The sequence below is a fragment of the Penicillium chermesinum genome (assembly GCF_028974085.1).
Source record: "Penicillium chermesinum strain IBT 19713 chromosome Unknown utg000001l:1.0-1975020.0:1.0-1976611.0, whole genome shotgun sequence".
Lineage (NCBI taxonomy): Eukaryota > Fungi > Ascomycota > Eurotiomycetes > Eurotiales > Aspergillaceae > Penicillium > Penicillium chermesinum.
This window is the reverse complement of record NW_026695311.1, coordinates 1,342,916-1,355,000: the sequence shown is the minus strand read 5'-3', so window position 1 is coordinate 1,355,000 and position 12,085 is coordinate 1,342,916. Positions and strand designations below refer to the sequence as shown.

The 12,085-nt window shown below is 49.5% G+C and overlaps 5 protein-coding genes across 5 annotated transcripts; 2 read left to right on the top strand and 3 right to left on the bottom strand.

Moving 5' to 3' along the window:
* Positions 1-118: 118 nt before the first annotated feature.
* On the bottom strand, positions 119-975 carry N7468_000523 (short-chain dehydrogenase/reductase; the record flags this gene model as incomplete). Its single annotated transcript, XM_058469820.1, has 2 exons — positions 119-720; positions 774-975. The coding sequence occupies 2 exons, from the start codon at positions 973-975 to the stop codon at positions 119-121; spliced, it is 804 nt and encodes a 267-aa protein (XP_058335851.1).
* An 819-nt stretch (positions 976-1,794) lies between these two features.
* Positions 1,795-2,904, bottom strand: N7468_000522 (aldo/keto reductase; the record flags this gene model as incomplete). The annotated part of the gene is made up of 4 exons (XM_058469819.1): positions 1,795-1,997; positions 2,066-2,393; positions 2,447-2,708; positions 2,768-2,904. The coding sequence occupies 4 exons, from the start codon at positions 2,902-2,904 to the stop codon at positions 1,795-1,797; spliced, it is 930 nt and encodes a 309-aa protein (XP_058335850.1).
* A 2,835-nt stretch (positions 2,905-5,739) lies between these two features.
* On the bottom strand, positions 5,740-6,381 carry N7468_000521 (GFA family protein; the record flags this gene model as incomplete). Its single annotated transcript, XM_058469818.1, has 3 exons — positions 5,740-6,043; positions 6,136-6,315; positions 6,374-6,381. 3 exons carry the CDS (start codon positions 6,379-6,381, stop codon positions 5,740-5,742), a joined length of 492 nt encoding a protein of 163 aa, XP_058335849.1.
* A 432-nt stretch (positions 6,382-6,813) lies between these two features.
* N7468_000520 (coiled-coil-helix-coiled-coil-helix domain-containing protein) lies at positions 6,814-7,472 on the top strand (the record flags this gene model as incomplete). The annotated part of the gene is made up of 3 exons (XM_058469817.1): positions 6,814-6,863; positions 6,949-7,227; positions 7,355-7,472. 3 exons carry the CDS (start codon positions 6,814-6,816, stop codon positions 7,470-7,472), a joined length of 447 nt encoding a protein of 148 aa, XP_058335848.1.
* A 520-nt stretch (positions 7,473-7,992) lies between these two features.
* N7468_000519 (nitrogen permease regulator 3 family protein) lies at positions 7,993-10,471 on the top strand (the record flags this gene model as incomplete). Its single annotated transcript, XM_058469816.1, has 2 exons — positions 7,993-9,058; positions 9,114-10,471. 2 exons carry the CDS (start codon positions 7,993-7,995, stop codon positions 10,469-10,471), a joined length of 2,424 nt encoding a protein of 807 aa, XP_058335847.1.
* Between the last annotated feature and the right edge of the window lie 1,614 nt (positions 10,472-12,085).

Below are 12,085 nucleotides of genomic sequence, written 5' to 3'. Positions count from 1 at the left end.
GGAAATAAAGAGCCCAAGTGACTCTGGACAAAAAGGGAAGTTATTGTTTGCAAGATGAATGTATATAGAACAATAAAGCCGCCATGTTTTACGGAACTTTCCCATTCCACAATGTCTTTCATGGTAGCACCTCTTCTCCTTTCCAATCCCAACATCTCCCTCTTCCATCTCCCAGCCCCGGCTTCATATTTACAAGAAATTGCAATAGACGCTCCGCGGAGTCGTTAGGTTCCAGCATATCTCTCCCCTTCCAGAATTCTTTCGTAAAATCCGTACGCACAGTGCCTGGATGTAACGCGACAGCCAGTGCCCTCTCCGCGCATCGTCCTCGGAGGTATAAATCAAAGGTCTTCGTTAGCTGGTAGACAGCCGCCTTGCTTGCACGATAAGAATACCAGCCGCCAGAGCTGTTATCAGATATTGAGCCCACGCGGGCCGCCATGATAGCGTATATTGCATGGGAAGGCAATTTTAGCTCTTGGTCATCAGCTTCTGGGAAACCCGTGATAGCTTTCGTTGGAAGAAATGGGGAAAGATGCTTCATGAGCAGCAGTGGGCCGAGAGAGTTCACTTTGAAGCTATCCAAGGCCGCTCCAGCGTCCACCTGGGATGGTGATTTCTCGACGTGCAATATGCCTGGAACGGCCAGTGCTACTCGGAGATGTGTGTCCGGGTAATCTTCGCGGATGGTCTCTGCCATTGAAGATATAGTGTTTTCATCTATGTCAGTCAGCTAGAGGGCCAGATTGATTTTTTTTTCTGGTTTTTTGTACCTGTAACGTCCACTTCTAGAACGCGAAGCCTTTCTTTTGCGCCATTTGGGACGTCGCTAGACAGCAGGCGATCTCGGAGCTCGGAGGTGTTCTTGCGGGCTGTAGCTATAACAGGCAGGGTTGTTTTGGTGAGCAACGTTTGGGTAAAGGCGAAGCCTAGACCTCGGGAGGCTGGAGTGACCAGCGCAAATCCATTGTTCATTGCTATTGGAGATCTTTCTAATTATGAGGCCATTGGGAAGGCCCGAGGTCGACGTGACCGTCCACTCCCTTGAATCGGCCTCGATTGGAATGACGTCATGTGTGGTCGATCGAAATTCGATCACGAACGACGATCAATCCACCGTCCATATTGTGATATCAGACCGCGTAAGGGTCACTGCAGCTAATGTGGTTGGGGATTAGAGGACCTCGTGCGCGAGAATCTTGCTTGCTCTTGTTCATGTCAGTTGCTACCGGTACTGCCTCGGGGAGGTGGGCTTCCATGATGCTTATCATAAATAATAGTAGCATTCGCTATGCGCATCTCATTAGTATATTCAAGGAGTGTGGACCGTCGGCCTGAGACCACGTGTATTCTTGGGCGGTCAAGGAAGAGAGGAACATGCGAGTTGTAGCTGTCATTTCAGCCCAAGCGCAAGCATTCTTTCAGGAAGTTACTTGAGGCAGCGTCTAACGGAAGATTCTTGGCTTTACCGCGATAGGTATTTAATGAGGTTTATCAATAACCACCGTCATCCGGCTTGAGGGTGCCTGATGGGTTGGATTTTGATACGGAACGCCGAGGGAATCAGCATGATAAAGCTTTTGGTGGTAAACTAGCTTGGGGAGCCAATGTGGAGCATCAGTCTGCGTCAAGGTCTGGAACCGTGAAATCTATTCAAACTTGGTTTTCATTTTTGATTCCATTCTCCTATCTCTGGGTTTCCTGAAAGCACCACGAAGCTTCCTAGTACTTAACTTTTTGAGCTTTCTCGACCCCGGATGTTCTCAATCTGGACGAGACCCTTTCCAGAACTCTCTAGCCTGTTTTATCTTCCAAATCCTCGAAGAAGTCTCTACCAAATTCTCCGCTGCTATCATTGAATCGGATCTTCCGATTGATCGCATAGATCTTCTCCATATCGCTTGGGCTCAGCTTGAAGTCGCCCTCCAAGTTCGACTTGATTCGAGACGGAGTCTTCGACTTGGGAAGGACGGAGTGACCCTGTGTGACTCCCCACGCTTTATATCACGCAAAGTTAGCACTTAGTTTGAATCCTATTACAATATTATCTCGTGTTTTGGCTTACCAAGAGCAACCTGAGCCGAGTTTTTTCCGTACTGTTTGCCAATAGCTTCCAGGGTGGGATCCTCAATGAGCTTCCCAGTGCCACCCTTGGAACCATACAGGCTGTTCTGATTTCCGAACGGCGAATAGTGGGTGACATGGATGCCTTTGGCTTTGTGCCATTCGGTGAACTCGCGCTGCTGGAGCCACGGATGGCATTCCATTTGATGAACTGCCGGCACGACAGACGCGTTTTGGAGGATTCTTTCTACCTCTGCTTTCGAGCAATTAGATACACCAATCGCTTTGGTTTTACCGGTTTTCAAAAGCTTTTCCATAGCTTTGTAGGTCTATCGGGCTTCTCATTAGCTGTGCGGTCAGTTATGAGAAGGTGACGACATACGTCAACAAGATCAATGTTCTCCACAACAATCTGGCCATTTTGCTTCGGGAAAAGCTCCTCTCCTCGCTTCCAGGCAACGGGCCAATGGATCAGATACAGGTCGACATAGTCCAACCCCAGCTCGCCGAGGGACTTGTCCAGGGCTCCTTCAACGTCGTCAGGGTGATGCTTGTTGTTCCAGAGCTTGGTGGTAACAAAGAGTTCCTTTCGAGGCACACCGCTCTTTTTTATTCCACCGCCGACGGCTTTTTCAGTGCCATAGCTAGGTTGGTTCTGCTTGTTACTCATCGGTCAAAGTACAAGATAACTATGATTACTTACATGTGCGCTGTGTCGATATGTCGATAACCAGCCTTGATCGCCTCAAGAACGGCACCTTCCTGCGAATCCGCGTCTTGCCACGTTCCGAACCCAATAGCTGGAATTTCCGCTCCGGTGTTTAGCTTAGCTTTAGTCATGGTGGCTTTCTGATGGACAATCTCCCGATACGGATTGTTTGCCCAAATATTAAGCTTGAGTTGAGAATGGAAGTTGAATTTCAGGGATCAAAATGGTTTTTGGCGAGACCCAATAGTTTCGCGATGAAGGGGTGATATAAGTAGGCTCCGTCTGGATGACGTTGGGATGAGGTCGGCACCCAAAGAATGACTCAGTGGCCACCACTCAATAGTTGAAGTCATGCTTAGGGGCTTGCCATTCCGTGTTTCAATTCCGCGTGCATATATAACTTGTGGATAGTTCGCTGAGGTGCGTCCAATTTCCGCATACGACTTTAGGCTAGCGCTTCTTAGTACCATCTGAGCACGGTCTACCGGAGAAGCAGACCTTTCAATATAACCTAATGGGCCACTCATTCATATCAATCATTCTGGAAGATCAGGTCAGTTTTAGTCACAGAGAAGCTAGAATTTGTTGATGGACTGGTGTTCATTATGCCAGAGAGACCGAAGTATTGCACTGGCCACTTTGATTCAATCGCGTTACTAGTCGTCGTAAGTTGGGAGAGTGTCCTCTAATTTCAACAAAAGGCATGTGCTGCTCCACATGGAGCAATTCCGTAGTCTGGTAAGAGGTGTTCGCTACATTATAAAGAGGAGAATCAAGAATATAAGAACATCGACCAGACGCAGATCCCCGTCTGTCACGTGCTGTGTCAGGTAGTTTTGGCATAATTGTTTGCAGCATAAACAAACTACATCTTGAGCTCACCGCGCCCGCCGTAGCACTTCTCCCGTTTATATGCCGCGCTCCACCCACAATTTTTTTTTCTTCCGCAGTGCCTGCTTTTTTTTTCCCGTACGGAGAAGCAGGAGCTTCGAGCTTCTGCTCATGTTTATTATTCGGCAATTCGACATGCAGGTCACCTGAACAAAGATGCTTGTTTTATACCTCGACGTGCATGAGAATTTTTTGTAAAAGGTAAGCGAAGCTTTGGTCTCAATTCTTGCCGACCCTTCCCCTCGGATGATGATACTTTGACATGCTATGGCATTCCTCGAACTTAAGTTATCATGTGGAATCTTGTCAATCTATAAGTTTCAGCCTTGTCTGACTCCGCCCTCAACCTTACCACCTGTTCAATAGCACTTTTGGTATACATCATGCTAACTCTGAATCTGGCTAGGTAAATTATTTCCCCGTCAATCCCTCCCCGGTTGCGGCATGTGCTTTGCATGAAGAAAATTTGAACGAACGGGCGGACAAAATGTATCTTTCTCTCCACGTCCGTTAAACAACAGGGCGTACAAACTCTGTGGGCGTAGGTAGTTGGACTACTTGTTGAGAACTCGTCAGCTGATTCGATGCCCATGATCATCAACTGTTTGCCCAAGAAAATTCTTAACTTTTCTAACTCGATGATCATAGGTAATCAAATTTCTTCCATCGTTGCACATCTGCCCGTCATGGTCATACTTTTTATGATGATCACTTATTCACACTGTTTGACTCGTTTCTGCGAGAATGAACATTAAACAAAAAATCTGATTTAATGAGGTTTGTCGATTCTACCGCTGCCATTGAGGCTGTCTGCTAACAGTTTTTTAGCCTGACAAACTGCCATGACTTCATATCGCGTTTCACATTTGCATACCTTTCGAGTGCTGTTGCTGACTCGACGTGATCAAAGATTTAGGATCTCCATGTTTCCCTTAAATCCCCTCTTTCTTAATGTGAGTATACAGCATTCGCAGTCAGCCCTTTTACTTTCCTGATGAACCCCAAATATTCGCTGTGTTCTTTCCTATTCTTTATGAGGATAAAACATTTGATTCACCTTGGAGAACTGATCTCTTCTCTCCTTCACACATCATCATCATCGCCTGTTGTTAGAGTCAACTGCTAATAAGATTCCAGGATACCTGTTTCCCCGTGATACCCATTAATAGATTGAATATATACTTTTCAACCTGAATTTTGGTATTCATAGATAGCGTAGCTGCCTAGGTGACATCTTAGTAGTTCAGTAGACGTACCTAGTAGCAGTATAGCTTGTCGAAAATCGTAAGAATAGTCGTAAATCATGATGTATACAAACCAGCACATCATTACTAGCATGGCTCCCATCGTCGCTCTTATAGTACTGAAAATGCCTGCCCTGCTGGTTGTTCGGTACCACAACTGCACATTTCAGCAGCTTTTGGATCAACATACCTATCCCACATGACGACGCTCTCATACTTGCGCAGGTACTCTTCGTATCCAAATCGAGTCTGGTTTCAAACATGGTACACATATCAGGTACACTTATCAGAGGTTCGTAGGCTGAAGACACTGCAGAATACTGTCCTCTGTTTCCCAATCAGGTTCAACATCATCGACCGGGAACTCGTCCAATTCGATCCCAACGGCTACAACCTCGTAAAATCATTGGTGACAATTACGGGCGCAACCGTTCCTATTACACGAATAATGCTAGCGCCATGAAAGAGCCCTTTATACAAGGCTACGTAAAGGTTTCTGATCAACTTTCCTTTGCACTGCGATCAGCATCGGTGTCTATCTACTTGTTGGTATACGAGTCATGGGCCTTGGGCACTAACAAAAGACCTTTGGCACAAGTTGAGGGCACTCCAGTCATCAGCCAAGATTTTAGCATCAAATACTGGCACAAAGATCGAATTTACTTGCATAACATCTGTCTGGCCCCGTCATTTCATACTCCTAACTAATCATCAAATGCTCCCCTCACCCTTGATTCAAAACCTATGCTCCCCTCGTCTTCTATTCAACGCCTATGCTCCCCTCATCCTTAATTCAACGCCTCGGCTCCTCGCTTCATCGAACCAATACTTTCACTCCACAAACAAACCATGCTCCTTGTGCCACCCTTCGAGACTACTATTTCCATAAGACTCATGCACACTCTTCTTTCCCTCCGGCCATCGTGCCCACGCCGGCTTTGAGCCGTTCATGATGCAAACCATCTCATCAGGAACAGGAAGCTCAGTATCGATCGCGGAGGCAAATGGGTGAATCAGTTCAGGCCAGTGGTGGTCCCACAGCCAAAGCATAGAGCTGCAGTTGGAGCAGAAGTTCCGCTCGGATGAGCAGACTTCTTCATCAGAGGTCCCGCGGTTTTTGATAGCATTGTACTTTCTGCTCAAAATGCATCAGTTTCTATTCATCGGTACACACATTACACATCCCCTCACTGGATTCTCTTTCGTGTTGATGGTAGGAGTCCTCACTTGATCAGCTTTTTGCCCTTGTGGATCTGCAGGCTGTCGGCGATGCCACCGAGGTTCACGCTTCCCACATAGCCGCCCACTTTGCGGCAGATACTGCATGCACAGAGCTGGTACGGTACTGGAGTTTGGGATTGGAGAGTGAATTCGACGCCGCCACACTGGCAGCTTCCGTCGAGTTGCCTAGACTCGTTAATGACGTACTCCGATGAGGGGAGGTTAGAGATGTGGAAACACCTACATAGGCATCTTAAGACTAAGCTGGCGAGATTCAGTAACTTAAGAATGTTTCTCAAATTTCAAGGCTAGAAGCGATGCAGAAGAGTCGAGCAAAAGTGTAGATGAAGTAAGAGCTCAAGAGCTCTCCACTATATATATGCTTTTGCGGGGCAACGGTCCGCCTAAACCTGTAAATTCGTCAAACATTCCTGAAACCTGTCATAATAACAAACTATGGGCTCTGATTAGCTCCGAGCAACCGATTCGCCCAATTCCAGCGCGAGGTCCGGCTTTGACAGTGCGAATACATCATCCCCCCCGCCTCCTGCACTTCCGGTTGGACGAGCGGGTGTTTGTCTCGTTTGCTCCATTTGTCTCCCTGAATCCAGACTCCAACCGTGCAACTCCGAGTCGCGATCTTCCTCCTCTTACTTGAGAAGAGCAAGCTCCAATACCCTCAATATGAGTTTCGGAGCTCCTGGAGGTGGTTCAGTGAACTACAAGCCCACACCGTGAGTGCCCCGCGCTGAAGGCTCCGAAGCCCGCCTGAGCTCCTGTACTGCGACTGCGCTTTTGTTTGATCGACAGCATATAAAGTTCCATGACACGAGGGCTTACGTTCTCAACTTTAGACCAGAGCGCGGAAGCTTTCCTCTCGACCACGAAGGTATGGCAGTCTGATGTCCTCGAGTCGAGCGGCGATGCCGACGAATACCTCCACTGGCAGGAGCGAAAATGGCTGATGGACCTTTGGAATCTAGGAGAATGCAAGCACATTATCTCGGGTTACTTGAAATGTATCAAGCTTAACCGCGGTACCAACGATGAGGCCTGTCGGAAATTGGCCAAGGATTATCTGGCCTGTCGAATGGACAAGTACGTATCGGTTCTACAAAACTTGCGAGATACAAGGCCTCACCGTGGCTTGATTCATTTGAGCGTAAAGAGAGGATTTGGAGGAGAGTGCCGATCTGTACATTGCTAACCCTGATTGGTCCTGTAGGAACCTCATGGCGCCAGACAACTTCCAGAACCTCGGTCTTGTATTCAAAGAGGACCAACCGAACGACACATCCACCTCGGCTGCATCAGAAAAATCGGACCAGGACAGAAAAACATAGCGAAGACGTTTATGATGGGAATTCATTGTACGATATAAAATAACTGGACTCGCGGGGGGCAAGGCGCATCTGTCGGGCGCTTTTCAGAAACTGGACATATACATTGCATGGAATGAATATCTCATGATATCCCCTCTCAAAAAGCCACTTACAAAGGCCCACAAGAAAATCGCTCATAATTTTGATAATGCCTAGCAACTTATGTAGACACTTCGGTTCGTGTAAATTCAAGGTCCAGCTTAGCCGGTTGTCTGTGACACAGCAGTTCCCGTATCACCATCACGAGCTCTCTATATCCTACCCTGCCAATTAGTTCCATCCAATTAGGAAGAGCGTAGAACGCATTAGAATAAAGATCATAAAATTATGGCCAATCACCAAGTGCCGACAAGATATCTACCTTGTAAAACCAACCTTAAAAGTCCTCTGCTCCACGATTGGCTCAAGCTCGAATGCGGGGAATTCCCGAACATCCAACGCGACCCTCCAGACCACTTCACCCCCCCTCACACCAAGCACAATGTCGTCAATCGCCCGGCCACCAGACCCGCGACTGGTGGCCATAATCCTCATCGTGCGCTCGCGTGCTGGACCCCGCCTAGTCTTCCACTACCCGCCCAACCCACTGCACGAGAACCGCCTGAGAACCACCACGAAAGGCGGCCGCCGCATCTCCCGCACCCGCACCCGCCAGGGCCACAAGAACACCGACTCAAGCTCCAGCGATGAGAGCGGACTCAGCTCAGACGAAGATGAGGAGGATCGCGGCGAGCGCGAGCCCCACCCGCCTCCTGCGGGCCCGCCGCTGGGCCGGCGAACGAGTAATTTCGGGCTGGGAATAGAGGATCATGGGTCCTTGGTTGGGTCTCCTGGGACAGTGGTGGAGGCGCAGCGCCCTGGATCACTGGGATCAGGCCGGGGTTCTGCGTACAGGAAGCGGACGGGGGTGGGATCTGACGATGAGGAGGCGTCTGATGATGGGCGGGCAGGTCCATTTCGGGCGCCGTGGGAATCGTTGTTGGGGTTACCGGGGAGTGTGTGGGAGAAGCTGCTTAGTCCGTCGCGGTCATGGCACAAGCGTCGGTTTGAGGTGGGGATCAATGATCTTGCGCTGATCGGATGGCCTGTTTTTGTGCGGGAGGATGGGACGTGGAGGAAGCAGCGGCGGAAGAAGAAGAAGAAGCAGGTTTCGGAATGGGATGGCGGGGAGCTGGGGCATAATGAGGCTGCGGAGAGGACGGCAGAGGAGGATGGAGAGCCGGTATCTGATCTTACTGCGAGCATCGCTTCGCTTGCGGATTCGACAATTTCGCCGACGGACTCGAAGAGAGCATCGACGAGTGGCTGGAGGCCTAGTGGGAAGCCTTCTGGGGGTGATCCTGAGGACAAGGATCATATGACGATGTTCAATGTGGTGTTTGTCATGGATCCGCCGTTGCTGGAGTACTCCGGACGGGTGAAGGAGATCTATGAAAATGTGATCAAGAAGTTCGCGAAGGCTCTAAAATGGGAGCAGGCTCGTACGGACTATGTCTGGAGGGAATCGCAGCATATCTTACAGATGCGGCGAAATGCTCGAGAGAACAGTATGTGGATCGACGCTTAGCTATAACCTGCGACCCATGAACTAATTTCTCCCAGAATCGCTCTCCCACAATCTGTACACGGATCTGATCAACAAGTCATCCCTGGCGAGAGCTATCTATACCGTGTATACCAGCATCTCAGCGTCGAAGATCTCTTCTGTTTCACTCAGCCCGGACGTCTCTATCTCGCTCCAAATTCCTCCTCTAACATCTACCTCCTATGTTCCTGGCCCTGGGGAGAAGTCATATCCAGGCCTTTGGTTAACAACCGCAGATAGCGCGACTCCCGTGGACGAACCCGCCACTGACGAGAACGGTACAACTCATCATGTACTGGCAAGGCATTTTGCTTTATTGCTGCTTGACAGTGAAGCAGCGATTATCAAAGACGTTGAAGCCTCTGGTGGCACGCTTGCTCCAGCATTGGCACATTACATCAGTTGCTCAAAACCTACCAAATCGTTCGCGCAAATCTCCGCTTCTTCAGGCATATCACTCTCCACAATCCAGATGTTGGCTAGCCATTTGGTTTACTGGCGCCGCGCTCGAGCAATCCCCCCTCTCCACCAGCGAGACACCTACATCGTCTCTCCTAATTGCGACCTCAGCAAGCTTGAAGTTGCAACTATTGCCTATCAAACCGCGTTCCCAACCATGCCGAGTCTCCCAAAAATGCTTTCGACCTTGAGCGGCACGCCTCGCCCCTATGGAAGCTTCATTCCTAGCAAAGACCACAAGGAAACTTACTTTGCTATTCTGGCCTGGCTTCTCCGTGGAGGTTGGGTCACACAGCTGCGCACATTTGCCCGAGTAAAAGTCACACCCGAAATCAAGCTAGCGGTCGAGTTAGCTCTACGAAAGGAGGAAGTCGACCGCTACCTCGCCAAAGGGATCGCTAGCTCTGCCATTGAAGATGGCGATGAGCGGAACACCTCCGAGGATGGCGATGCCGCGTCTTCTTCCTCATCCTCTCTCGGAAGCCATGGCAGTGGTGACGAGACACCAATGCCAGGCCGTAATGACCCGCAAGCCCAACTTCGACGCTCCCACAAGCTCCTGGACCGATCAACTGCACTACGTCTATCGTCTTTGATTCACTCACCGCACCGCGCATCCCCGCTCGAATCGAGGTGGCTGGACGAGATCGTGTCCCGATTCCCCGAAGCTGCGACGGCAGAGCAGTCCTTCGAGAGCATTAGCCCGGACATTTCAAACGACTATGCCAGCCTGACGAGAAAGTACTGGCCCGTCTTCCTCAAATACTTCAACGGCTTCGATGCCCTGGAGAAAATCCCCGTCCGCGAAAACATGAAACGGAAGCTCGTCTGGCAGATTCTCGCGCGACTCAGCGCCAGCAGCGCCTCAGAGGGAGATCCGCGAGAGCAAGTTTTAGTTAGTGTGCGGCATTGGTAGCCGGGCTTCTGGTGTTTCTCGGTAAGGATTCCATTTTCATAGGATTTTGCTGTTCATAGCGAGGAGTCGAGGAATTCTGGGCCTATATACCCCTACAATAGTCTAGCGGAGTATAATACACAAACAGCAATCGCACGTTCCAAAGGTCCCCCGTGCGCGGTAATCAGATTACCAACTCCACCGCATCCCGACGGATTCCGCGTGCCCTCTGCCCTAATTGCGCCCAGCCGAAATCTGGTTTCCGCCGTTTCTGTCCGCTTGGCGCCGAGTGCCTGGAGAGCTCCAGCTCTACTGATTCAAGTTGCTGCCCCGTTGCCGCCCCGTTGCCGAAGACGCTACAGTAGTTACATTGCCAGCCTGAGGTAGTTAAGGCGGAGACGATGAGTCAACTTGGATGCACTATGCAGACTCGATGCATGGATTATAGGATGGTCTCCAAAATTTATGTTATCTGTTCTGTCGCATGATCCTAGTACTATGGAAAAGGCTTGTGAATAGCACATCCATAGCCCGGCTGCACAAAGCCCATCGACGGAAACCCCAGGGTGCCTTATGCGGGTACATGGGCCAAGCGCAGGGCTAGCAGTGCACACAAGGGATTGCTATCCCAAGATTCGGGGTCTGTATTACGGTATCTCCAAGACGGGTGGCCGCCAGGTACCCGAGGCCTCTGCCGGGTGTATATCCGGGACGGGAATATACGATACTGGACGAAAAGGCGAGGGTAATAGGTGAGACTAGTAGTGGTCAAAGGTACAAAAAGGAATAGTAAGAGGGGCTAGTCGACAAAGGTACCCATGCGTACTATCGGGAGCAAAGGAGAAAAATCTTGAAGCGTAGAGGAAAAGCGAAAAGCGAACAAACCATCACGCGCATGATGAATTGACTTCCTGTCGCACCGTGTCATGTAATCGGGTAGAGCGAGGCTCCGGGGCCAATGGAAGCGGTGACAGTGGGCCCCAAATTGGGGGTTAACCGTTAACTGAAGGCTGTTTTACTAGTAATTAACAGTCATTTTATCATTTGAGTTTTAAAGAATAGAAGATAGTATCAGCTATGGACCAAGCCACAATCACGACCGTGTTCGTTCTGATTTTGCTGATGGGTATGCTATTAATAACGAGGTCACATTAGTTATACAAGCAGGAGGCCTGTCGGAGGTTGTCTAAGTTTTCGATCTAGAAGTTCGCAATAGAGGCTCCGCTGTGTCTTAGTATAGCCCTTCTTAAGCGCCCCCCTGTACTTGCCGGAGAAGCCTGAGAGGTCTGAATTGAGGTCAATTTTTGCACAATACATCTTCGTTTGGTACCCAGAATGAATTTGGAATCATTGAGGCTCAAGCTAGAGTCCGATGCAGTATTTCATCATCCATCGTTCGAGAATCAGTCTGGTTGGATACATGGTTGCTTGAGGATGACGTAGGAAGCATCGTAGAAGGGAGGGCCTCTGCAGCTAGGAGAGCAGAGCAGCATTTCTGGAGAATTCATCCAGCGACTGCAAGCAAAGGCCGAACGTATGTAATGTGGTAATGGGCGGGTAACAGGAAGGAAATCTACTAAGGCATCTGGGCGCTAGTCCTAAAGGGGACCTCTCCATCTTCAACCTTGGGGAACG